Source organism: Neofelis nebulosa, chromosome 8, assembly GCF_028018385.1.
Source record: "Neofelis nebulosa isolate mNeoNeb1 chromosome 8, mNeoNeb1.pri, whole genome shotgun sequence".
NCBI lineage: Eukaryota > Metazoa > Chordata > Mammalia > Carnivora > Felidae > Neofelis > Neofelis nebulosa.
In genome coordinates, this window is record NC_080789.1 from 26,043,732 (window position 1) to 26,069,589 (window position 25,858).

Genomic DNA, 25,858 nt, shown 5'->3' on the forward strand with positions numbered 1-25,858 from the left:
TCTACCTGAGTAAAACTAGACCATTAATGTTCCATGAAGCTGTCCTTCCTCCCGCCCTGGGTTGATCTGCTGTTTCCCACCCTTAACTCTCACCCCATCCCTCTTCCAAAAAAGGTTTATGAATGCTCGGGATTTCCAAAAGACAATCACAGAATCTAAAGAGAGGGATGGGACACCAGCGGGCCTCCTCCCATCCAACGGGGAGAAGAGATGTACTTTTAAGGGGGGTGAGAACTCCCACCGCAGGCCATCAATTTCCTCTGGCTCCTTGAACTTGGTTCCCCACAGGGTCGGCACCTGCGTTCAACTCCAACCTTGTCGGGCGGGAACTCGAGGGGGAGGAGAGGAGCGAAGCGGGCCGGGGAAGGTGGGGAACGCCACGACGGGGAACGAGGAGCCTCGGGGCTGGGAGGGCCCAGAACTCCGCACGCCGGGGGCGGGCCCGGGGACCCCACGGCCGGCGCGCCCCCGCCCCGCCCCCGTGGAGGCCGTCGCCCGCTCGCCGGCCGCGGCGCACGCGTGTGCGGGAGGGGGCAGCGCGGCTCTCCCCGGCCGCCTGTGCGCCGCCGCCGTCCCTGCCAGGCTAGAGCCCGAGCCCGCGCCCGCGCCGCCGAGCCCGGCCCGTCCCGGCACCATGCGGAGGGTGAGTGTGCGTCGCCCGGGGGCGCGAGGGGGCAGGCGGCCAGTGTGCCGGCGAACGTGAGAGCGCGTCTCCCTCGCCCGGCTCCGGGCTACGGGAGGCGGCGGGGAGCCGGGCCCGCGTAGCTGGAGGGAAGGGTTGAGGGTGGGGGTCGAGGCGGGGCCTCGCGGGGCCGCGGCCACAGCCGGGGAGGGCCGGGGGACACTCCGCGGACGACTCTGGGGGGTGGGGCCCGGGGAGCCGTGGGGCGACTTGCAGCCGGAGGGTGCCCGCCGGGCCCAGCACTCCCAGCGGCAGCGCGGACACGTCGGGGCTCTCTGTCAGCGCCTGCGCCTCCTCGAGGCCGGGGCAGGCTATTCCCAGCACCTTCGCTTCCAGCTTTTAGGGGAGTCCCTTCCCGGCGCCCCCGCCGCCCGCTCGGCTGGTCTGGCCGCTGCGTTCTGCTGCTTAGCGCCGCGCTCCCAGTTCGAGAGCCTCGTAAACTTTGCCGCCAGCCGTCTGTTGGGCTCCCTAGGCGCAAGCCCCAGGGATAGGCGGGCCCCATTCCGAGTTGGGTGGGTGGCGGGTGGAGGGGTGTGTGTGTGTTTCGGAGAGGTGGGCCTCACGCCTCGTCTGCGGAAAGGCCCTCGCTTCGGCGTTTGGAAGGCGCGAGGGCGTGTGGACTCGAGTTGCTCCCTCGGCTCTGCTAGCGAGCCAGGCGCTGCTGCGACGTGAACCCGCGGAGTCCCGAGGCGGACTTTCAGCACGTGCGCTTGGGGGAGTCCGGGGCAGCGGCTGCTCCCCGAACTGCAGGGGTGACAGGCCCCTGCGCTCGTGGCTCTTGGCGGAAAAACTCCCCTCTACAGGGTTTATTCCCCTTGAAGGAACAGCCTGGAAGATTGGTGCTGCTTGCGGTCAGCCAGGAAGATCACGCACGCAGACCCCCGCGCAGCTTGATCTTACCCTCTTGGGGAGCTAATGCACGCATAAGTGTTGGTGATTCTAAGTTACCAGTCCCAGTATGCAGTTTGGATTTTAACCTGGGGGTGGGGGGGTGGGGGCTGCTTTAATCAAATGCGGGATCTCAGACTGGGTAGCAGTACAGGAAACTTTAGGGAACTCCAAGTAGGTACCCTTGACATTTTCCCAGACACCCTGAGGCCAAGCCCAGTGACAGTTTAGGCGTTAGGGAAAGGGTGTTGGATGTTTTCTGAAGAGACAAGTCTGAGAATAAATGGGAAAAACAAAACACGACTGTTGGTCGCCAGAGCCTGTGAGTTTCTCTGCGTTGGAGTTAGGGGTTGCCTTGTACAATGGCATGTATGTGCCTGTTTGGTCACCTGAGTGAGTAGCCCTTTCAAAGATTTCTTCCTCTCAGCTGCTAGGTTGCTTCAAAGGGAATTCTGGCCGTCGTTTTGCAGGTGGTGCCAGAGTTAAGTCTTCTGGATATGTTGATGGGGGGGGGGGTGTATTTGGAGGGCTTGTAGAGCAAGTATGAATTGGCCCCAGCTGCCTCTGGAAAGTCTATTAGTGAGCTGACATGGAAATTTACCTGGGTTACCTTTTGGAGTTAGTCCAGACCTGCTCAGGTGTTTCTGGGGAGGACAGGATTCCAGCCAGGCTGGGCAGCTAGTTTGGCATTCCTGGTGTTGATGGAGCAGCAGAAATGGAAACGGGCGGGGTTATTTGTTTGAACTCCAAATTCAGGGGTCAGCAGCCTTCTTTTTTTTTTTTTTTTTTTTTTTTTTTTTACCTTAGTGTCATTGGGTTAATTAAGAAAAGCAGCTGGGAAGGGATCTGTAGGCCTAAGCAAGGGAGTGTTAGAGGGAGAAGAGGGATTTGGTAATGGAGGAATTGACCAGAATATCTTAAAACAGTGATTTGTATCCTGCTTGTTTTAGGATGAAAAAGACGGATGCTTGCTAGAAGTTCAGATTCTTGAGCCGCACTTCGGACCTATTAAATCAGAATCCCTTGGACTGAAGCTTGCACTTTGCATTTTAAACACCACTGCCACCATCATAAGGGCTATGTATTAAGCACATACTGTGCTCTAGGAGTAGTGGGGAGATGATGGCCAAAGATCCTTGTTCTTTTGGAGGCTACATTCTAGTTGAGAAATTAAATAATAAAAAAGTAAACCCATACACAAGTGATGTTAGATAGTGATGAGTGCTAGGAAGAAAATAAAGCAGGATAATGAAATGGGGAGCAAATCAGGGAGGGAAGCCATTTTCATTTCCATGGTCAGGGAAGACATTTCTAGACAGTTGGTATTTGAACTATGAATTACATGATGAAAAGAAGTTACCTGTGTGAAAATTTGGGGCAAGAGTGTTCCAGACCAAGGAACATCAGATGCAAAGGCTCTGAGGCAGGAACAGACTTGGCCTGTGTGAGAAACAGTACTGGGGCTGAAGCGGAGTGGAGTGTCCATGGGGTGGAGCGAGTGGGATGAAGTGAGAGGTTGGAGAGATAGAGGCCAAGTTCTATAGGGACTTGTTGGCCATGGTAAGAAATTTGGATTTCAGCCTAAATGCAGAGGAATGTTATTTAGAGATATTTAAGCAGAGGAATAGAATGATATGATCTGGTTTACTTTTTCGAAGATCTACACGGCTATTGTGTGTAGAATGAATTATGGAATGGGGATGGTCATGTAAAGAGAGACCACCTTTGTGTGCAGCAGTGATGGAGAGAGTTAGACTGGATGGATTTTGGAGGTACGGTCATTTGAACTTGCTGATGTGGGACGGTGAGTTGGGAATCCTCTAGCATACACCTAAACTTGCTGATCGTTGATGTCTGTGTGTGTGAGAGAGAGAGAGGGGCGGGGAGAGATGGAGAAAGGCAGGTGGTTGGACCTCAGTTGGAATGTCCCCAGTGATGATAAATATAGCTAACATTTAGTGAGCATTTACTCTGTACTTGGTACTGTGGTATATGTGCTCACAGGAGTCCTGTAAAATAGGAACTGTAGTCACCTGTTTTGCAGATGGGCTAAGCTCTGAAAGGTTGATATGTTGCTTTGGCCACTCAGCTAAGTGTTGGAGCTGGGATTTGTACCTGTTTACCTGACTCCAAAGCCCTGGCTCTTGGCATTACTCTTTGCTTGCTACAGACTGCCTGCTCCTGCCCCAGATCATTTCTGGTTCTGGAGAAGCAGATAATTTAGCAGTTTGGCAAATGCATGTGGCAGCATTTCAACTTTTGTAGATGAGTAACTGCAGAGGGAGGGCAGACACACTATTAGAATAGAAAGTAATTGCTTTCATTTGATGCTGAAAGAAAGAAAAGGTGCACAGAGAACGTATGAAGTCAGAGCACAGAAGATGCCCAATAATTGGGCTTCTCTGAAGAGAGGCAGAAATGGGGCATTACCACTCTGCCCGGTGCTTTGAACCTTATGTCATGACCACCAGGGAAGCCACGTTTTCGATTCTTCTTTCACCTGTTCTCATAGCTAGTAAATATTTCCTTCTTTACTTTTGCATCCCAAATGAGTTCTTTCCTGTACAGAGCCAGGAGTTTCAGAGGATTGGCAACTTTTTTTTATTGTATATATTTTTTAGAGATTTTCTTTTTAATTTTTACATCCAATGTGGGGCTCATACTCACAACCTGGATATCAAGAGTCGCATACTCTACTGACCGAGCCAGCCAGCTACCCTGAGGATTGGCTACTTTAAGAAATTATTTGCCTTAGAGTTAGAAGTCATTTGTGGAAAAATAATTATAATAATTAAATTATAATATTTATAATATATGTAATTATAATTTTTAAATATTGTATATAATTATTGTAACAATACTATTTATTGCTTTCTCTGTTCCACGCATTTATGGTCTCCCTTAATGTTCATAACAACATTTTAAGTTAAAATTAATAGGTGATTGGGGTGTCTGGGTGGCTCAGTCGGTTGAGCCTCTGACTCTTGATTTCAGCTCAGGTCATGATCAGGGGATTGAGCCCCCACGTTGAGCTCTGGGTTGAGCATGCAACATGCTTGAGATTTATTCTCTCTCTCTCTCTCTGCCCCACTCCTCGCACTCTCTGTCTCTCAAAAAAAAAAAAATGCTTGGGATGCCTCGGTGGCTCAGTCAGTTGAGCATCTGACTCTTGGTTTCAGCTTGGGTCACGACCTGCCAGTTTGTGGGTTCGAGCCCTGGGTTGGGCTCTGACCTGACAGCGTGGAGGCTGCTTGGGATTCTCTCTCTCCCTTCCTCTGTCTCTGCCACTCTCCTGCTTGTGTGTACGTGTGCTCCCTCTCTAAATAAACAAACTTAAAAAAAAATGCTAAACAAAAAAAGATTCACTCTCCCCCGTGTGTGCTCTTTTTCTCTCTCTCTAAGCAAAAAATAAAAAAAAAATTAATGGATGATACATTCATACAATATAAAAATTCAAAATACATGAAAATATTTACAGTGAAAATCATTCCTCATATTCTGTTGCCCAGCCAGTTGGTTCCCTTTAGCCAGAAGTAATTGATTTTAAACCCATTTCTGTGTCTTTCTAGAAATAATCTGTGCATATACAAGCAGTTATATATTCATACTTTCTCCCTTTTTTTTGACATACAAATGTAAATGTAGTATGTAAGTACACTTTGCTTTTTTTCCTTGTACACAAGATCAGTATTTGTAGATCTGTCAGTTCAGTTCTTTTTATGGCTGCATATGGGATACCTTTATGTGGATGTACTAGGATTGTACCAGTCTTTTGCTATTATCAACAGTGCTGCAGGGAATAATCTTATACGTATGTGATTTTACATTTGTGTGAGTATATCTGTATGATAAATTTCTGAGTCAGCTAATATGAAAAAACACCTTTTGTTAGGTGAAGCAGCATAGTATAGAGGAGATATGTATATGCATATGTGTATATATGTATATATACTTAGCTATATATGTTAGAGATATCTTTGTATCTATTACATATATCTTTATAAATAAAATCTCCACATAATAGCGTGGACTTGGAGCCAGATTATCTGGGGTTGAATCTTGACTCTGCTATTTACAGGCTTTGCAAGTCAACCTCTCTTTGCCTCGGTTGTCTCATTTGTGAAATAGGAATAATAATAGTACCTACCTAAAGGATTGCTGTGAGGATTGTTACTAGTTTGTGTTGCATAACAAATCACCCCAAAACTTACTGGCTTCAAACAATATCTGTTTTGCTTAGCTCATGAGTTGGTAGGTTGTCTGGGTGGCTCTTCTTATCTGGGCCAGCCCAGCTGAGCTCTGCCGGGTTCTTTCACGCTTCTGTGGTTACCTGGTGGGTCAGCTGGTAGCTGGAGGATCTAGGCTGCCTCACCCACCTGCCTGGTAGTTGACAGACAAGTTGGCTTGTAGGGAGCTCATGGGATGGCGTGTGATCTCTCATGTGCCAGTTAGCTCAGGTTTCTTTACGTGGTAGCCTCAGGGTTCCAAAGGCAGCAAGAGAGGGCAAAGCCCAGAGCACAAAGCACTGAGTCTGTGTGGGAGGGGACTCTCCAAGGACAAGGATACAGTGAAGAGAATCATTGGCACCATTTTTGCAGACAGTCTACCATAAACGTTGAATAAGTTAATATTTTCATTTTTTAAGTTTATTTATTTTGAGAGAGAGAGAGAGAGTGAGCCACACGTGCGCGAAGAGAGCAAGCAGGGGAGGGGCAGAGAGAGAGGGAGACAGAGAATCCCAAGCAGGCTCTGCACTGTTAGTGCACAGGCTGATGCAGGGCTCGAACCCATGAACTGTGAGATCATGACCTGAGCTGAAATCAGGAGTTGGATGTTTAACTGATTGAGCCATCCAGGCACCCCAAGTTAATATATTTATTTATTTATTTATTATTTATTTTTGGGACAGAGAGAGACAGAGCATGAATGGGGGAGGGGCAGAGAGAGAGGGAGACACAGAATCGGAAACAGGCTCCAGGCTCCGAGCCATCAGCCCAGAGCCTGACGCGGGGCTCGAACTCACAGACCGCGAGATCGTGACCTGGCTGAAGTCGGACGCTTAACCGACTGCACCACCCAGGCGCCCCCAAGTTAATATATTTAAAGTGACTAGCATCGCGCCTGGCATATTGTAAGTGCTATATAAGTTTGTTAAATTGAAAAGAAAGAGAGTGCCAAATTACCCTCAGTTTTCATGTGTGAGGGTCCTGTCCCTCTGTTTCTTCCTAAAACTGCATCAGAGTTATTTATCCATGGAGAGGCAGGTATTATCCATGGAGAGGCAGATGTTCTTGTTCCTTTTTTACAGGTGAAAAAAGTGATGCTCAGGGATGTTGTTTTTCTGATGTTACAGGCCAGACAAGAATATGAATACTTTGTCTGACTCTAGAACACCTCACCTTGTCTCTCCACTCTAGACAGAAGTATGGTTTCTGTAACCCTTCCGTCCGCTCCTCTCTTGCTCACTCTTGGATTTCGTGTCCCGTATTTCCATTTCACATTTGGATTTATGTTCAGAAGGATCTGTCAATCTGTTGGAGTCTTTGACAGTGATTTTGATTTCAACCCGGCTTCCCGAATTGAAAGCAAAGCGTCCACAAATATGTTGGGCTCTCTCAGGTCTGCGAAGGGAGGATAAAGGGAAACTTGTCACTTTACCTTTCTTAAATTGAGAAAATAAATGAGTCTGGCCTTATTTTACTTATTCTTTCTTCCTTTCCGTTCCTTGCATCATTTTGTTTCCCTTTCTCCTTTACAAGACAGGAATTCTGTTCCCCAAGGGCCAGATGTGAAGACGGGAGACAGTATTTCTTAGTGGTTCAGGGCTTGGTCTCTGGAGACGAACTCCCTGACTCCAAATCCAGCTCAGCTGTTTACTAGCTGTGCGACTTGGATTAGTTAATGTACATTAAAAGGACTTGTCTGAGGTTCAAAAGATTATTCAAATTACATAGCACATTTCTTTTGCTTCTGTTTTCCCTGTCCGTCTCTCCCCTGCTTTCTCCTGCAAACCTGTTCCTCTACCCCTAGATGTATGGAAAACTTACTGAGCCCTTACTCTGAGTGTCTTATGTGTGATTAACTCGTTCAGTCCTCACAACAAACCTATGAAGTAAATGCTGTTTTATTCCCATTTTCAAATGAGGAAGTTAAATACTGAATGGCTGGGTAATTTGTTCAGCATACCACAACTAATAAATGATGTAGCAGGGATTTTAAACCAGGCATTCTGGCATCAGAGTTTGTGTTTTTAATATTTATATCCCTCAAAAAGTGGGTGGAAGGTTGGAGAGTTAAAATTGAGAGCTTTTGCTGTAGGTAAACTGCCGGTGAATTTGCACGCAGCCTCCATCCTTGGCAACAGCCGAGTGTACCCAGCTGTGCCTTAGACTGAAAATCCCAGAACAAAAAATACACACTTTCAATCCTTTTGCCAAAAGCCTTTCCACTTCAATCATTATAAACCTAACAAGATTTCAAGCATTGTGCCTCCCTTGTAACTGAGGTGTGACAGGTGCAACACTGTTGAAAAATACATGGGGCTTTTTTTTTTTTTTTTTTAAGGTTTGAGACTCAAGCTGGCCAGTTCTGAGTCTTGCCACTTCTTACTCCTTTTTTTTTTTTTAAAGTTTAAAATTTTAATTCCAGTATAGTTAACCCATAGTGTTATATTAGTTTCAGGTGTACAATATAGTGATTTAACAATTCTTTACATTATTCAGTGCTCGTCATGAGAAATGTACTCTTAATCCCCATCACCTTTTTCTCCCATCTCGCCACCTACCTCCCCTCTGGCAACCACCAATTTGTATTTAAGAGTCTGTTTCTTGGGTTCTCTTTCTTTTTTCTTTTTTCCTTTGCTCATTTGTTTTGTTTTGTTTCTTAAATTTCATGTATGAGTGAAATCATGTGGTATTTGTCTTGCACTGACTGACTTATTTTGCTTAGCATAATACACTCTAGCTCCATCCATGTCGTTGCAAATGGCAAGATTTCATTCTTTCTTATGGCTGGATAATATTCCATTGTATATGTATACCACTTCTTTATCCGTTCATCATTCGATGGACACTTGGGCTGCTTCCATAATTTGGCTGTTGTAAGTGATGTTGCAATAAACCTAAGGTTGCATGTATCCCTTTGGATTAGTGTTGTTGTATTCTTTGGGTAAGTACCCACAAGTGTGATTACTGGATCATAGGATAGTTCTATTTTTAACATTTTGAGGAACCTCCATACTGTTTTCCACAGTGGTGGTACCTGTTTACATTCCCACCAACAGCGAAGAGCGTTTCTTTTTCTGCATATCTTTGTCAACACATTTGTTTCTTGTGTTTTTGATTTTAGCCATTCTGACAGATGTGAGGTGATATCCATTGTAGTTTTGATTTGCATTTCCCAAATGTGTTGTGCTTCTTTTCATGTGTCTATTGACCTTCTGTATGTCTTCTTTGGAGAAATGTCTGTTCATGTCTTCTGCCCAGTTTTTAATTGGATTGTTTGTGTGTGTGTTGCATTGTATAAGTTCTTTATATATTTTGGAAACTAGCCCTTTATTGGATATGTAATTTGCAAATATCTTTTCCCATTTAGTAAGCTGCCTTTTTAAAAAATGTTTATTCTTTTTTTTCAATATATGAAATTTATTGTCAGATTGGTTTCCATACAACACCCAGTGCTCATCCCAAAAGGTGCCCTCCTCAATACCCATCACCCACCCTCCCCTCCCTCCCACCCCCCATCAACCCTCAGTTTGTTCTCAGTTTTTAACAGTCTCTTATGCTTTGGCTCTCTCCCACTCTAACCTCTTTTTTTTTTTTTTCCTTCCCCTCCCCCATGGGTTTCTGTTAAGTTTCTCAGGATCCACATAAGAGTGAAACCATATGGTATCTGTCTTTCTCTGTATGGCTTATTTCACTTAGCATAACACTCTCCAGTTCCATCCACGTTGCTACTAAAGGGCCATATTTCATTCTTTCTCATTGCCACGTAGTACTCCATTGTGTATATAAACCACAATTTCTTTATCCATTCATCAGTTGATGGACATTGAGGCTCTTTCCATAATCTGGCTATTGTTGAGAGTGCTGCTGTAAACATTGGGGTACAAGTGCCCCTATGCATCAGTACTCCTGTATCCCTTGGGTAAATTCCTAGCAGTGCTATTGCTGGGTCATAGGGTAGGTCTATTTTTAATTAAAAAATGTTTATTCTTGAGAGAGAGGGAACACGCACACACGGATGCACATGCATGAGCGGGGTAGGGGCAAAAAGAGGGAGGGAGACACAATCTGAAGCAGGCTCCAGGCTCTGCGTTGTCAGCACAGAACCTGACACAGGGCTTGAACTCACGAACTGTGAGATCAAGACCTAAACCAAAGTTGGATGCTTAACCGACTGAGCCACCCAGGTGCCCCCATAGTAAGTTGCCTTTTAATTTTGTTGATTATTTATTTTGGTATAGTCCCAGTAGTTTATTTTTGCTTCTGTTTTCCTTGCCTCAGGAGTCGTATCTAGAAAAATGTTGCTATAGCTGATGTGAGAGAGATTACTGATTGTTTTTCTTCAAGGATTTTTATGATTTCAGGTCTCACATTTAGGTCTGTACTGGATTTTGGGTTTATTTGTGTGCATGGTGAAAGCAAGTGGTTCAGTCTCATTCTTTTGCATGTATTTCTTGCTCCTTTTGATGGACTGTTTCTCTGGTGGCAGATTGTGTTTGCCAAAGCAACAGGAGAGTAAAACATAAATATTGCGTATAATATATAACTTTCCGAACTTAGAATTATTCACATCTTCAATTGAAAGAAATAACTGAGGCTATTTGATAAGGTTTCTTTGCATGTAGACTAAATGTAATATGGTAACACTCATGAAACAAATACTTAAAATGAACCTCCTACTGTATGCTAGGAATCCGTTGTGGGTTAGCAAGCTCTGCATGGCCCTGATCTCACAGAATTTGTAGTCTGTCTGAGAAGATGAACAGTTCCGTGAATTATGGCATAATCTGTTGCAAAGGGAAAATAAGTTGCTAGGGTATTGTAGTGGGAATTTCTAATGTAATCTGGCGGGTTCATAAAAGCCTTCTAGATGAAGTGACTGTTTAGCTGAGACTTGAAGGGCAAGCAAGGGCAGCCAGGGAAAGAGAAGGAGGGTTGCATTCTAGGTAGAATGAACAGCTTATGCAAAGGAAGAGTGAAGAATGGCACATTTAAGGAAGTGAGGTGCATTCAGAGCAGCTAAATGGATACAGAGCAAGGGGGTAATGGCAAGAGCTGAGGTTGGAAAAGTCGGGAGAAGCCAGATCATGAAAGGCTGTGTAAACCATCTTGAGTGTCCCAAAGGCAATGAAAAAAAGCCATGGAGAGGGGTGCCTGAGTGGCTCAGTTGGTTGAATGTCTGCCTCTTTATTTCATCTTAGGTCATGATCCCAGGGTTGTGGGATCGAGCCACACATTGGACTCCACATTCAGCATGGAGCCTGCTTGGGATTCTTTCTGTTTCTTCCTCTGCCCTTCTCCCAGCTTGTGTGCATGCTCGCTCTCTCTCTCTCTCTCTCAAATAAATAAATAAATAAATAAATAAATAAATAAAAATAAAAACCATTGAGAGATTCTAAATAAGCAGTTTTGAAAATCAGATATTTGTTTCAGAAGGTTCCTTTGGCTGCAAGGTAGGGAATGGGCTGGAGGGACAAGACTGGAGGGGGCAGGACTGGTTAGGAGGCCATTACAGTGATCCAGATGACCTAGACTAGGAGATGGTAAAGGGAATGGAGAGACCTGTTCTATTCAAGACGTATTTTAGTGTAATGAAGAGGACTTAGTAACCAATAGGATGTGGAAGATAAGGGAGGAGAGGAGTTCAGAGTGGCAGACTCTCAGATTTCTGGTTTGGTGAAACCAGATGTACAGTGGTGCCATGAACTGAGACATAAAACTGGAGGGAAAACCAAGGAGTAGGACTTGGGAAGTTTTGCACAGAGGCACCAGTGGGCCCTTCATGTAGAGATATTTATAGCAGAGGTCTGTAGTTTAGGAGAAAGTTTTATTGAAAGATATAAATTTATGAGTTATTGGCATATAAGTGGTAATAATTGAAGCCATTGGAGTTACAGAACACAGAGAATATACATAATGTATTTATAAGCTGGTTTACAAAACATGTTTTACATAAGAGTCACTTGGGGAACTTATTAAAAATGCAGATTCTTGAACAGCACCTCCTAAGCTGCTGATTCAGTAGGTCTGTGGTCATAAAGTAGAATCTGTAGTGTCTAATAGGGTTGACAATATACGTAACCTACAGCACAGCTATTTTACCCTTAGGTGTATGTTCTAGAGCATCTCTAGCACTCTGGGACCTACACTTTTTAAAGAAGGAAATACTTAATATATAAAAAAAAGGTGTAAAGAATAATACATTGGCATTCATGTATCTACCACAACTTAAAAAATGACTAAGAAAAGCTGTAGTGTATTTATAAAATGGAATGCATACTACTCAGCCATAAAAAGGAAACAGGCTACTGTTTATGCATGAACATGGACGGATCTCAAACTAGACACAAAAGAGTACATACTGTATAATTCCATTTACATGAAGTTCTAGAGCAGGAAAAACCAAGTTGTGGTGACAGGAATCAAAATAGTGGTTGCTGGTGGGGACTGACTAGAAGGGGGCATGAAGAAATTTTCTGGTGTGATGGAGATTTTCTACTTCTCGATAGGCTTGAGGTTCACATGGGTGTATGTGTCAGACTCGAACTGTACACTTGACATCTATATCACTATATGTAAATTATTCCTCAATAAAAGACCCTACTACAAAGGAAGAAAAACCCCAGTAGAGATGGTACTCTCCCCATACTTTCCTGCCAGCAGAGGAAGCTTCTGTTCTGAATTTAACATATCTGTGCGCTTTAATAGTTTTATTACATATGCATATATCCTTAAGCAAGATATGCCATTATTTTGCATGTCTTGAAACTTTATATGTATATAAATCACCACATATATACATGCCCATATTGGTTTTTTGCATAACACTTGTATATGTGAGATTTAACCATCTGATACCAGTAGCTCAGCATGCATTTTTGGAGCTAAGTATATTTATGTAGTGGAATACTACATAGTTAAGTTGTTCTTTCTGTTTTTGCCATATATTTTGGTTGTTTTAAAGCAGTGCTGCTCTGATTTTGCGTATGTGCTTGTTTGTGAGTGCCAGGGCATGTAGGGGTGGGGTAGTGGGGCTGTAGGGTAAGCATATTGTCAATTCAGCTAAATATTGCCATATTCTCCTCCAGAGAGGTTTATGAGAAGTTTATGAATGGCCTGTATTTTTACCAAACACGTGGTACTGTCAGACTTTACATTTATTTGCAGATCTGACAGAGGTGGGATAGCTCATCATGCTTTTAGTTTGTGGTTCTCGGATGGTTGAACATATTTTTATGTATTCAAGTGTGGTCCAACATATTAAAAAATTATTTATTTATTTATTTTGAGAGAGAGCATGCATATGCTCAGGGGAGGGACAGAGAGAGGGAGAGAGAGAGAATCTCAAGCAGGTTCCATGCTATCAGCACAGAGACCAACACGGGGCTCCATCTCATGAACCGTGAGTTCATGACCTGAGCTGAAACCAAGAGTTGGAGGCTTAACCGACTGAGCCACCCAGGCACCTTTGGTCCAACATATTTTTAGGTATTCATTGGCCATTTGAGTTTTTACTTCTGTGAATTGTCAGTTCATATCTTTTGCTCGTTTCTCTCTTGTACTTTTTCTTACTGAGCTGCAAATATATATTTTCCAATTTGTGTCTTTTTCTAAATGGAATATTTTGATGAATTTTAATGTATTGGAAGTTATTTGTGTGTGTGTGTGTGTGTGTGTGTGTGTGTGTGATTTGTGCTTTTTGTTTCATAAGGAATCTTTCCATTGTCTGCTGGCTAAAGATATTTACCTGTTTTCTAATGAGAGTTCAAGTTTTGCCTTTAATATTTAGACCATTAATCCAATTGGAATTAAATTTAATGTATTAAGCGAGGTAGGGGTTCACTTTTCTTTTCCAGATAGATAACCAGGTATTCCAGCAACACTTACTGAGTACTGTCCTTTCCCCACCAATGTGCCATGCCACGCCACCTTTGTCATACGGCCAGTTTCCATATGCATGAGTGTGCAAGCTCTTTATTCGGATCTTAGTTACTACTGATTACATCTTAATGTCAGATAGGTAGAGTCACCCCACTTTTTTGTGCTTGAGTGTGTTTGTTTTATTCACTGATGTATCCAATGCTCAGAACAACAGCAGGCCCTTAGTAGGGGCTCTGTAAGCACCTGTTGAGTGACATCTTGTTCATCTTGTACTAGCTGAATAAGTAGCCCAGCAGTTCCCTGACATGCTGGACAGTATTCGCCCTTTGGGGAGAGGAAGAGGAGGCAGGTGGGAATTACTGTCTCTTGTTTCTCTTCTCCCTTGCTCTTGGTTGCCTTTTGTCCCTTCTCATTCAGAACAGAATCTTGAGGAACAAATCCCCAACAAACCCAACCACTACCAGTATGGCTATAGCCTGCCGAGTGCAAGGTTTAGTGAGAGTTGGGTGGCTGCTGATTGTGACCTTGATCACAGATGGTAAATAGTTCTGTGAGGTCTTTTGAAATTTGTCCAGTAACTAGGCCCTTAAGCCTTGGAAACAGAACAGGGGGTCACCTCAGATTAGGTCTTCTTTGCATTTGAACATCTATATTTTGTAGGCTAGTGTTGCTTGAAAATAGACTTCTCTCTTTAGCATGTTTTTTGTTGTTGCTTATTTTTTTTTGAGAGAGAGAGAGAGAGAGTGCAGGAGGGGCAGAGAGAGGGAAGGAGAGAGACAAAATCCCAGGCAAGGGTCCACACTGTCAGTGCAGAGTCTGATGTGGGGCTCGAACTCATGAACTGTGAAATCATGACCTGAGCTGAAATCAAGAGTCTGACACTGAACCGACTGAGTCACACAGGCACCCTGGCATGTTTTGTTACTGATATAAAAAGAGCCACCATTTACTTAATGCTTTTTACGCAAGCAAGGCACATTCAAGGCACAAGGCACTGTGCTTATACAAGATATTTCATTGCCTCTTTAAGCCATTTCTCTCTTTTCTGGATTCAGTGTTGCTTGAAATGTGAGCAAAATACTTTAAGGGTTGGACCAGTTTAAACAAAAAACCTAATGTCGAGTGCTTAAAAAAGTTGAGCCAACAATCAATGTGTGTGATAAAGTCACAAATGAAAATATGTACTTGCAAAGTTAATAATATAAGCCATTCTGATTACTTTTATTTTAAATCATGATGCTTATTATTTGGCTTTCCAGGGTATTTATAAACATTAATTTCCTAACGGAGAATTTTTCTTGTTCCTAGTGCCAGGCAAGCTGTGACATGGGGTAGTCTAACAGGCAGTTCAAAAGAGTGAGACTCCCACTTTTTCCAGTGTAAATTACGAGGTTTGAAATGTTCTGACCATTGAATTAGCCGATTGGTGCAACAATAGCAAATGCTTTATAATTCGTGTTGCCTTCAGAAATGGCAAAAACTGGGCTGCTGATAATGGACCAGAACCGTCTGGACTCTGATAGGCGAGCCTCCTGCCTTCAGTGGAATGAGGACAGCAGCAGCTCCTGCCATTGTACTTTGAATTATGCTTTATGTGCTGCATTTCCTATTTTCGAATATTAATGCTGGGAAAATGGCAACAGTATTTGTTGACAGGGTAAAGCTCTCCATTCCTCAATAAAAGGAAGGCTCAGACATGGCTCATGCAGAGGGCCCTGCAGGATTAGTATGCCTGGCTGCTTCTCTTTATACATCCGTCATTCTGATAATAGAATTGAATGTGCAGAAGCCCTTCCCTGCCCCTGCTTCTGGGTTAGGAAACCACAGGAGTAATGTCACTTCAGTACTGGGATACTCAGGCAGAGGTATCTAGACTGTGGTATGCTTTTTAGGTCAGTATCAAAGAAGATGTGAGGTGATTCTAAGTTCAGTATTTTATTTCATACTCAACAAACAAAGGCTAGATCAAAATAAGTTTTCAGGAAGCAGCCAAACACCTCCCTTAAAGCAGGGATTGGCAGACTTTTTCTTTGAAGGGCAGATTATAAATATTTTAGGCTCTATGGGTCATATGGATCCTTGTCACAACTACTTAACTCTGCCATTATAGTGTGAAGACAGCCATGGAGAATGCATAAAATGAGTAAGTATGGCTGTGTCCCAATAAAACTTTATTTAGGGACACTAAAATATGAATTTCCTATAATTTTCTCATGTCATAAAATATTATGCAGGTTTTTTCAATTATTTAAAAGTGTTAAAAACATTCTTTAAAAATTAAAAAAAAATTTTTTTTTAATGTTTATTTTTGACAGAGAGAGAGAGACAGGGCATGAGTAGGGGAGGGACAGAGAGAGAGGAAGACACAGAATCTGAAACAGGCTCCAGGCTCTGAGCTGTCAGCACAGAGCCTGACGTCGGGCTCGAACCCATGGACCGTGAGATCATGACCTGAGCCGAAGTTGGACGCTCAACCGACTGAGCCACCCAGGCGCCCCTAAAAAAATTTTTTTAAAGTTATTTTTGAGAGAGAGGCAGAGCGTGAGCAGGAGAGGGGCAGAGAAAGAGGGAGACAGGATCTGAAGCAGGCTCCAGGCTCCTAGCTGTCAGCACAGAGCCCGACTCAGGGCTCAAACTCACGAATCACAAGATCATGACCTGAGCTGAAATCAGACACTTAACTGACTGAGCCACCCAGGCAATCCTTTTTTTTTTTTTTTTTTTAAACATTTATTTATTTTTGAGACAGAGACAGAGCATGAACGGGAGAGGGTCAGAGAGAGGGAGACACAGAATCTGAAACAGGCTCCAGGCTCTGAGCTGTCAGCACAGAGCCCGACGCGGGGCTCGAACTCACGGACCGTGAGATCATGACCTGAGCTGAAGTCGGCCGCTTAACCGACTGAGCCACCCAGGTGCCCCACCCCCACCCCCAGGCAACCCTTAAATGTTGAAACCATTCTTAACTTTTAGGCCGTTAAAAAACAGGTCACTGGATTTGGCCTGTGGGCCATAATTTATAATTAGAGATTCCCTTGTGTTCCAGTATGTCTGCAATTTGTTTTCTGGTATGTGAACCAACCTTTTCTCCCATAGCCCATCCTCATACTCAATAGGTTACACAAAGCTACATGGACAGAAAACCAGAAACCTCTTCCAAACCCAGATATTTCAGTTTCCTGTCTGCCTCACTTGCTGCCTTCTCATAGACACACACCCCTACCATTTTTTTTTTTTTTTTATATTCATGGCACCCTTTCCCAATTGCAAGGAGTCTTGTTCCTATCCTTTGAGGTTCCTGATAAGTTATATTAACTAGAAATTTAGAATTATGCATTGAAATAAAAATAAAGCAATTGGCTTTCAGCAGAATGTTACAGAAATTAGTGAGAGTATGGACATTTCTTTCTTTGTAGAAGTGGATACACTTTTAATCTTCAGATAATTTCTCATTACATTTATACAGTGAAATTGTGTTACAAGTTATGCATTACAATTTATTAAAGTTCCATTTGAATAGATAGTAAAAAGTGGTTAGTGAGGATGCCGATGGTCTTTCTGAACTGTGGACAGGTGCAGGAATTGCCCGGGTGCATCACAGTTGTTGGTTGTTTGCGTGGCTCCCCTGTGAAGTAAGAGCTGAGGTCAGGTAAGAGTTCCCCATTGCTCACAAATTTGGTGCTTGAATGATGGTGTAGTGGAGACAACGTTGTACCGTGGCCTCTGAAGTGAGGTCTGACCGTGGACCACTCTGAGCCTCATTTTCCTCATCTGTGAACTGGAGATGAAATAGTTGATGTGAAAGCGCTTTTCGTAAACTCTGAACTGCTGCCCTTATGGAAACCATCACTCCTTCCAGAGCAACTAAGTCTCAGTGCGGTCTCTTGTTCATGATTCACAAACCTGGCTAGCTAACAGAGTCACTTGTGGGAGTCGATGGGGTTGGTGGGGCTTTGGGAAAACACACATTTCCAGTCTCACCCCAGACTTGCTGAATCGGAATTTCTGTGAGAGGACCTAGAAATAGATACATTTTTTAAATAATGTTTTAATTTATTTTTGAGAGAGAGCACCTGAGCGGGGAAGGTGCAGAGAGGGAGGGACAGAGGATCCGAAGTGAGCTCTGCACCAACAGCAGAGGACAGGACTTGAACTCATGAACGCTGAGATCGTGCTCTGAGCTCAAGTCAGACGCTCAGCCGACTGAGTCACCCAGGTGCCCCGAAGTCTATATTTTTAATAGGCCCCCTAGTTAATTAAGGTATGTTTGGGAGGCTTTGCTTTGTTCATAAGCTTCGGCTGATGGATTTAAGAAAACCATATTCATGCTTCCCTCTAAATCCTAGCTTGGACTTTCCCTCTAAAATGGCTTGTGCCGTTTGTCTTCACAGACAGTAAGGCAGTCAGAAGAGTGAAGGTGAGGAAGAGCAAGAATTATCTTCACTTTATCTTCTCGAGAATGTCTGTCTCAGCAAGTGGAAATAGGAGCACTCATGTTTTGATGTCAACCCGGTGTTTGAACCCAAATTGTGTTTCTCCTCCTTTACCTCTCCCTCTGCAGCCCTGTTATTTACAGCGTGGTTTTCACTTTTTTCTGTGTGTTGAAGCCTGTTTGCAAAAGGAAGAGTGTGAGAGTCAGCACTCCATGAATGTACAACAGATTGACACTATGCTTTCCAGTTTTGCTACTCAAAACTCATCATTGAAAATGTTTTTTTTTTAAAAAATTATTTCTGGAAATAACTGAATTGTTATGTTGGCACATACAGATCACAAACACAAAAAGAATCTCAGCAGTACTAAGAAGATAAATTGATTCTGAATTTCTCACATTTTCTGCCTTGCCTCTAATTTACATAGGAGTAATTGTAGATTTCAAATGAGTGAAAGCAGCCACCTCCACCGTTGGCAGCCCAGACTGTTTTCAACAGCAGAGCTCTGCAGTGTGTACATACGCACAAATGCTCTCTTCTAGGACTTTGCAATTTCCTAATGTTTAAGTATTCCCCTACTTGCAAAATTCCTTCGCAAGTGTTAGGTGTTTGCTGTTTTTCCAGATACCTTGTTATACATTTACAGAAGGCATAAATCCCCAGAGTTCTTATCTCAGGCTCACAGGCTTGGTAGCAAGATGGTCATGAATATATCACTGTAGAAAAAGTTAGCTTTCATTTAATTATATTAATCAAATTGTATTTCCAAATTACATTTATTTTAAAAGTAGAGAGTTTTTCCCGTGGAAAAACACGAGACTGATGTATCTACTCTGTGTGTAGCCCGATCCTTTAATTCCATAGTTCGTTAATATAATTTATTATCTTGTATTCATTCTGTAATTTTATTAATTTGATGGAAATACTACTTTGAAAGTAAGTAAATGCTTAACACATATTTGAGGGACTAAATGGGGTAGATCTTCTATGTTTAGTAATGTTAAATATGTTCATAGCTGTTGTTCAACATCCATTTCTAGCTTCAGCTGTCTCCAGAAGATGACTTTGGATACTGAGTCTCTACCCTGTGGCCCCAAATCTCTAGAGATAAATTTCCAGCAAAGTCTTAAATACCTCTACCTTTCTTCTTCCCAGAGTTCCTCAAACTCAGTGTCAAAAACGGAACTTATTTCTTACTTTCACACCTGATCCTGTTCTTGAGTTTCTTATTTCAGGGAGCCTCATTGTCATTCTTCCAGATGCTGAGGCTTCAATCTTTGACATTGTCTCTGACTTTCTCGATCCTCTTCAGGAGCTAAAGGCATGTCTTTGTCTTTCCCTTCCGCTGCTACCCTCCCATTTTTAGATCTTGTTTCTCAAACCAGGGTCCAAGGATTCTTAAGGGGCTCCATGCAGATACTCTTGGGGATTTGAGTGTTCTTCACCATAAGTTTCACAGTTTCTATTCATGCCCAGGATGATCAAACAGAATGAACAAGTACATGTTTGGGGTCTTCCAGATTTGCAACTGAGTTCTGCCACTGATTTTAATATCCACATTTGTGTTGTGTTTATGTGTTGGCTCTAAGTTGGGCAAGTTTTCTTCCGGGCTCTCATGGTGCCCAGCTTTGTCGAGAACTCCTCACATTGTTGCAGTAATGTGCGTCTGGCTTTCCCAGTGGACTCTGAAATCTTAGAGGACAGGGACCATGTCTGGCTTATTTTTGTATTCCCTAAACCTAGCCTTGGGCCCAGCACATAGTAGGTACTTACAGTTGTTGTCATTGTATGTATAGCTGACCCTTGAACAATGCAGGGGACACTGACACCCGCCCCCATGCAGTTGAAAATCTATGTATAACCTTTGACTCTCCAAAAACTTAACCAATAACATACACAGTATATATTTTGTATATTATGTGTTATGTAATTTATTCTTGCAATACAGTAAACTAGAGAAAAGAAAATATCATTAAGAAAATCATAAGGAAGAGAAAATACATTTACCGTATTGTATTTATAAAAAAAAATCTGCCCGTAAGTGGGCCTGTGCAGTTCAAACGCATGTTGTGTTGTTGATCAAGGGTCAACTGTGTATTGTTTTGGAGTCTGATATTTTCCTCACATACACATTCCCATGGATGGCTCTGGTTATTTTCATATCTGTGTAGTATTTAGTCATGTTGATAGATGACATTTGATTTAAACCATCCCTTATTTTTAGATGTTTGGATTATTTTCATTTGTTGGCTATTTGAGTAGTACATTTAGAAACATCTTTGAAGAAAGTTATTTTTCTCTCGTTTAGGTTTTCTTAGGAATCCCTTAATGGAATTACCAGGTCAAAAAGCACAAGCAGTTTTATTCCTCTTGTAATAATATTCTAGTTTTTTTTTTTTTTTAATTTAAATGAAAAGACCAGGCTGAGCTGTAATGTATGATCTCTTTTAGATAAGTGTCTTTTGTTTTCAGTTAAACTCTTTTTGATTTGGAATCTAAGTAGAAGGAACGAATGATGACGATCCCGCTTCTGCCACCCTTCTGTCATTGCTTGCCCAGACTGTTACCCCCATCTCTGTTCTCTCTGCCTTCAGTCACACCTTCAGAAGTATGTGAAGCGTACCTCAGCCTGAGCAATGTTTCAACAGGCAAATCTAATCATTTAATCTAATCATGCCGAAAATACAGCAGAGGCTGTCCATCACCTGCGAGATAAAGCCCAGCTCCGCAGTCAGGGCATTCAGAGCCCTTCAAGACATGGCTTCTGTTTCCCTTTCTAGGCTTATCTTTGGCTGCTGCCCAGATGCACTTTCTGCTCACCCCGAAGGCACTATTTTCAGTTGAGAACGTACTTGTTGTTCCTTCCATCTGAAATGAACTCCCCAACCCCATGCCTGCCTGGCATTGCCTTACTCGGTCATCAGACCTCAGTCCAAGTCTTCCAGTGCTGCTCTCCTTCAGACCTTGGTGCCTGTCGTCCCCGCCCCTCCCCCCACCATTCCTTCAGAATGTCTTCCACCCTTCATTAAAGCCTTTGTCACTTATATAGAAGCTCTTTGTTAATTTTTATTTTATTTTATTTATTTTGAGACCGAGCAGGGAAGGGGCAGAGAGAGGGAGAGAGAATCCCAAGCAGTCTCTGCACTGTCAGCACAGAGCTCGACATGGGGCTTGAACTCACAAACTGTGAGATCGTGTCCTGAGCTGAAATCAAGAGTCAGATGCTTAACTGACTGAACCACTCAGTCGCTGCTCTTTGTTATTTTATCTTCTCACTTAGGTTGTGAGCTCATTAAGGATAGGAATTTTGTGAGTTGGGTAACCCGGCATTTGATACAGTGACTAGCACGTAGCTGGCCCTCAATAAACGTTTTCTGAATGAACAGGGTTATTATTTTGGTTACTCATTTACAAGTGGAGTACTTATAGGTAAGTCTACTTATTTTTTTAAAGTTTTTTTGAAAAAAAATGTTTTTAATGTTTATTTTATTTTTGAGAGAGAGAGAGAGAGAGACAGTGTAAGCAGGGGAGGGACAGAGAGAGAGAGAGGGAGACACAGAATCTGAAGCAGGCTCCAGGCTCTGAGCCGTCAGCACAGAGCCGGATTCAGGTCTCTAACCCATGAACCATGAGATCGCGACCTGAGCTGAAGTCAGACGCTTAACCAACTGAACCACCCAGGTGCCACTTAATTTTTTTTTTTTAACGTTTATTTATTTTTGAGAGACAGAGACAGAGCACAAGCAGAGGAAGAGCAGAGAGAGGGAGAGAGAGAGAGAGAGAGAGAGAGAGAGAGAGAGAGAATGAATCTGAAGCAGGCTCCAGGCTCTGAGCTGTCAGCACAGAGTCTGACATGGGACTTGAACCCACCAACTGTGAGATCATGACCTGAGCCAGTTGGACGCTTAACCGACTAAGCCACGTAGGTGCCCTGTAAGTCTACTTATTTTTAAATTGAGAATCCATTTATGGTGTACTGTTGACCCTTGAACAACGTAGGGGTGAAGGGCACTGATACCTCCCACAAAAATTTGTGCATAACTTTTGACTTCTCCAAAACTACTAATAGCCTACTGTTGATCAGAAACCTTAGTGGTAACATAAACAGTCAATTAACACGTATTTTGTATCTTATATGTATTATGTATTCTCACAATACAGTAAGCTAGAGAAAAGAAAACTATTAAGAAAATCATAAGGGGGGGGCGCCTGGGTGGCTCAGTTGGTTAAGCGGCCGACTTCGGCTCAGGTCACGATCTCACGGTTTGTGAGTTCGAGCCCCGCGTCGGGCTCTGTGCTGACAGCTCAGAGCCTGGAGCCTACTTCAGATTCTGTGTCTCCCTCTCTCTCTGACCCTCCCCTGTTCATGCTCTGTCTCTCCCTGTCTCAAAAATAAGCGTTACAAAAAAAAAAAAAAAAATCATAAGGAAAACACATTTACAAGTGCTATACTGTATCGAAAAAAATCTGTAAGTGGGGCTGTGCACTTCAAACCCGTGTTGTGTTGTTGCTCAAGGGTCGGCTCTATATGGTAATTCTCAGTTGTCCAGGATGTCAGTTTATTATTTTTTAGTGGGAAGCTGTTGTAATTACGCTTAAGTAAGCTGTAAACCCTGGATTATAGGCTATGCGAAGGGATATCTGGCTCACCATCATATCGCCGGGGCTGCGGACTTGTGCCCGACACCAGCAAGCACTCACTAGTCGTTTGCTGAATGAGCGAATCGGTGCCTGAATGGAACTTTGTGAAAAGGCACCTGACCATGCGGCATGTCACACACCTGGACAGATGGAACTGCATTTATGCTTTTACTTCATTTACATATACATACCTGCTCTGTTTTATTCACTGTTCTGTTTATGTGTTCATGTAGCTCACTGCTTTTCTTATAGCTTCTGTGGTATCTTCTACCTCTACCATTGCGTGGCTTTGGTGGCTTGTTTAAAGCATGCCATCTCCCTCATCTGTTTAATGGGAGATGCCTGGGAAATGTGAGCCCCAAGCCAGGAAGCGAACACCTGGGTGTAGTGGGCAAGATGGATTTTTTTGCACCCCGACAAGGAAGCAGACAGTCTGTAGGCCTGGCTTCCTCATTTGTCTCCAGACGTCAAATCTGAATCAATCCACATCCTTTGGTTCTGGGGGATAAATGACTGAATCATATCTGCATGACTGAGGTGATTTATAGAGACGTGATGTTATCCAGAGCCTGCTGCCAAAACAGGAAGAGGTCATTTTGCAGAGAGCATGAAGCACCGGCAGGGATCACATCCCTTTTCCCTGTGTCCCATCTCCTTGTGATACCTGTTTCATTTCTTGGTGAGAATTTGCGTGTTTTTCACCACAGCTTATTTTACAAAGAACAAAGAATTCCGTCCACTACTTGGTTTCTCCCTTGGATTACTAGTCTTATTAAAATGCTTCATAAGGGAATAAAAAACTGAGGTAGTAATTACTGGAGAGGAAGGAGTAACAAGGTGTTGGGAAGGAAGAAAATTATTTTCAGCTGTGCACCAGAACCATGAGCGACAGGAAGACTTGAGAAAAACGTCTGGAATGGCAGCAAAAGTCCTGCTATTTGGCTCATTAAAATAGGTATTGTACATTCTCGGTGACCTACTCCCAGGCTTGAGACTTCTGTTAAAGCCCTGCTGTGTGAAAGCTAAAATCTTAATTGAAAAGAAAATGGATTGAGCCACTATTGTACTTACTGAAGTGACTGTTCGTGCTGACTGCTCGAATGCATTCTTTGCGTGATGCCGGAAGGACTGCAGGAAGCTTGGCAGCCCTGAGCATCATTTAGCTTTAGCTTCAGGGCCTACTGGAGATGACAGGGCAAGGATCAGGGTCTGGCTAAGTGGCAGAGGCCGACGTAGCTGTGCCAGAAGAAGTGTTCTGCCCACGTAGCAGGTGGTGCAGAAGGAGGCTGACTTGATGTCAGGATGTGGGTGAGCAGTCACGGGAAACCCAGCAGTGCCTGGCACACGGAAGAAAGTGGAATATTGAATGAACGGGGCCCAGGGAGAGCAGAGGAAGGTGAGGGCTCAGATGTGGTTGTAGACGTCATCATGTTTCTCTCCATGTTCAAAACCATTGACGTTTTCCTGGCTCTGACATATTAGGCTTCTCCAGAGAAACAGACCCATAGGATATGTATAAATACATACATGAGATTTATTAAAGGAGTGGCTCGTGTAGTTGTGGAGCTGACAAGTCCTGTGATCTGCTGTCTGCAGGCTGGAGAACCAGGAAAGCCTGTGGTGTAATTCAGTCCGAGTCCGAAGGCCTGGCAGTCGGCTGATGGTGTAAGTCTTGAAATGAGTGTGAAATCCAGAGAATCGGGAGCGCCGATGTGATGTCCAAGAGCAGGATAAGATGGGTGTCTCAGCTCCAGTGGAGAGCATGAATTTACCCTTCCTCTGACTTTCTGTGCCATCCTGGCCCTCAACTGATTGGGTGATGCCCATTCATCTTCTCCAGAAGCACCAGCTGTCTGAGCATCCTGTAGCCCTGTCAAGTTGATATGTAAAATTAACCATCACATGGGGCGCCTGGGTGGCTCAGTCGGTTGAGCATCTGACTTCAACTCAGGTCATGATCTCGCAGTCCGTGAGTTCAAGCCCCGCGTCAGGCTCTGTGCCGACAGCTCAGAGCTTGGAGCCTGCTTCCGATCCTGTGTCTCCCTCTCTCTCTGCCCCTCCCCCACTCTCACTTTGTCTCACTCTGTCAAAACTAAATGTAAAAAAAAAAAAATTAACCATCACAACAGAGTAATTTTGGTAAAAACTCATGCATGTACTTCTGGACTCCCTTCTCCCTGTCTACCATGGGCACTGTAGGGAAGGCCAGGCTCTGACAGCATAAAGGAAGAGAGCGAGGTAAAGGCTGTTTATAAGGATGGTTGGAAGAGAGACACATTTACAGCGGGTGGATGAGTGTGGTTTGGGCCTACATGATTGTAGAATTCTCCAGCTACTCAGAATAGAGGAAGTTTTCTGTATGCTGTTGTTTGTTGCATCCCCTCCCCCTCTGTGAAGAGGACTAAAAACACATTTTGGATGAGACATGAGCAGGTCAGACCTAAGACCTAAAGACAGTGAGAAGTGGAAGGCAGCAAATGGCTGGGGTGTTGGACTAGTTGCACCGTTTGTTTTGTGATTCTGGACACATGAGGAATTGTGGTTTAGGGAGAAGATAGGAACATAGGAGACGGGGGGGGGGGGGGGGGCGGGGGCGGGTGGCAGAGTCCTGAATTCTTGTTCTGAAGCGATCACTAATTTATCGTCACCAGAATTGAATCTGGAGCATGCCATTTGGATGTGGAAGCTTCGATTGTTTAGAAAACAATGAGGTTGGTTCCCACACATGGGTTTGACATGGAATTTTCCTCAGTCTGAGGCAAAATTGACAGAACAAAAATGACTCTGGTCGGCTTGTCATGAAGCTAAGGGTACTCAGTGTGATGGATTCTCCTTTATGCTAGGATTGAGTATGTCCTAGTTTTTGGTGTTAAATTCCTTTCTCTTATGAAGCGATGGTGACAGTAGATGGTGGTTGGATTGTTTTATCTTTTAATGACTTGGCAAGATGAAAATTGGCAACATTGTTTTAATCCTTGAAATTCTTCTTGAAATTCTAACGGCACACACAATCCATAATATTCAGAGCAGATAACCTTTAAAGTTGCTTTCAGCTCTGACAGTTGGGGATTCTAACCTTTTCTTGCCACTTGTGACCGCGAGGTGACAAA

At 43.5% G+C, this 25,858-nt stretch overlaps 1 protein-coding gene across 1 annotated transcript in view; it reads left to right on the forward strand.

Annotated features, from left to right (window-relative positions):
* The first annotated feature begins 531 nt into the window (after positions 1-531).
* Positions 532-25,858, forward strand: part of TMCC3 (transmembrane and coiled-coil domain family 3) — a 299,493-nt gene continuing 274,166 nt past the window's right edge. The window contains exon 1 of the mRNA XM_058741772.1: positions 532-643. Within this exon, the coding sequence (XP_058597755.1) occupies positions 635-643 (9 nt within the window). The 5' untranslated portion in view covers positions 532-634. The remainder of the gene's footprint in view (positions 644-25,858) is intronic.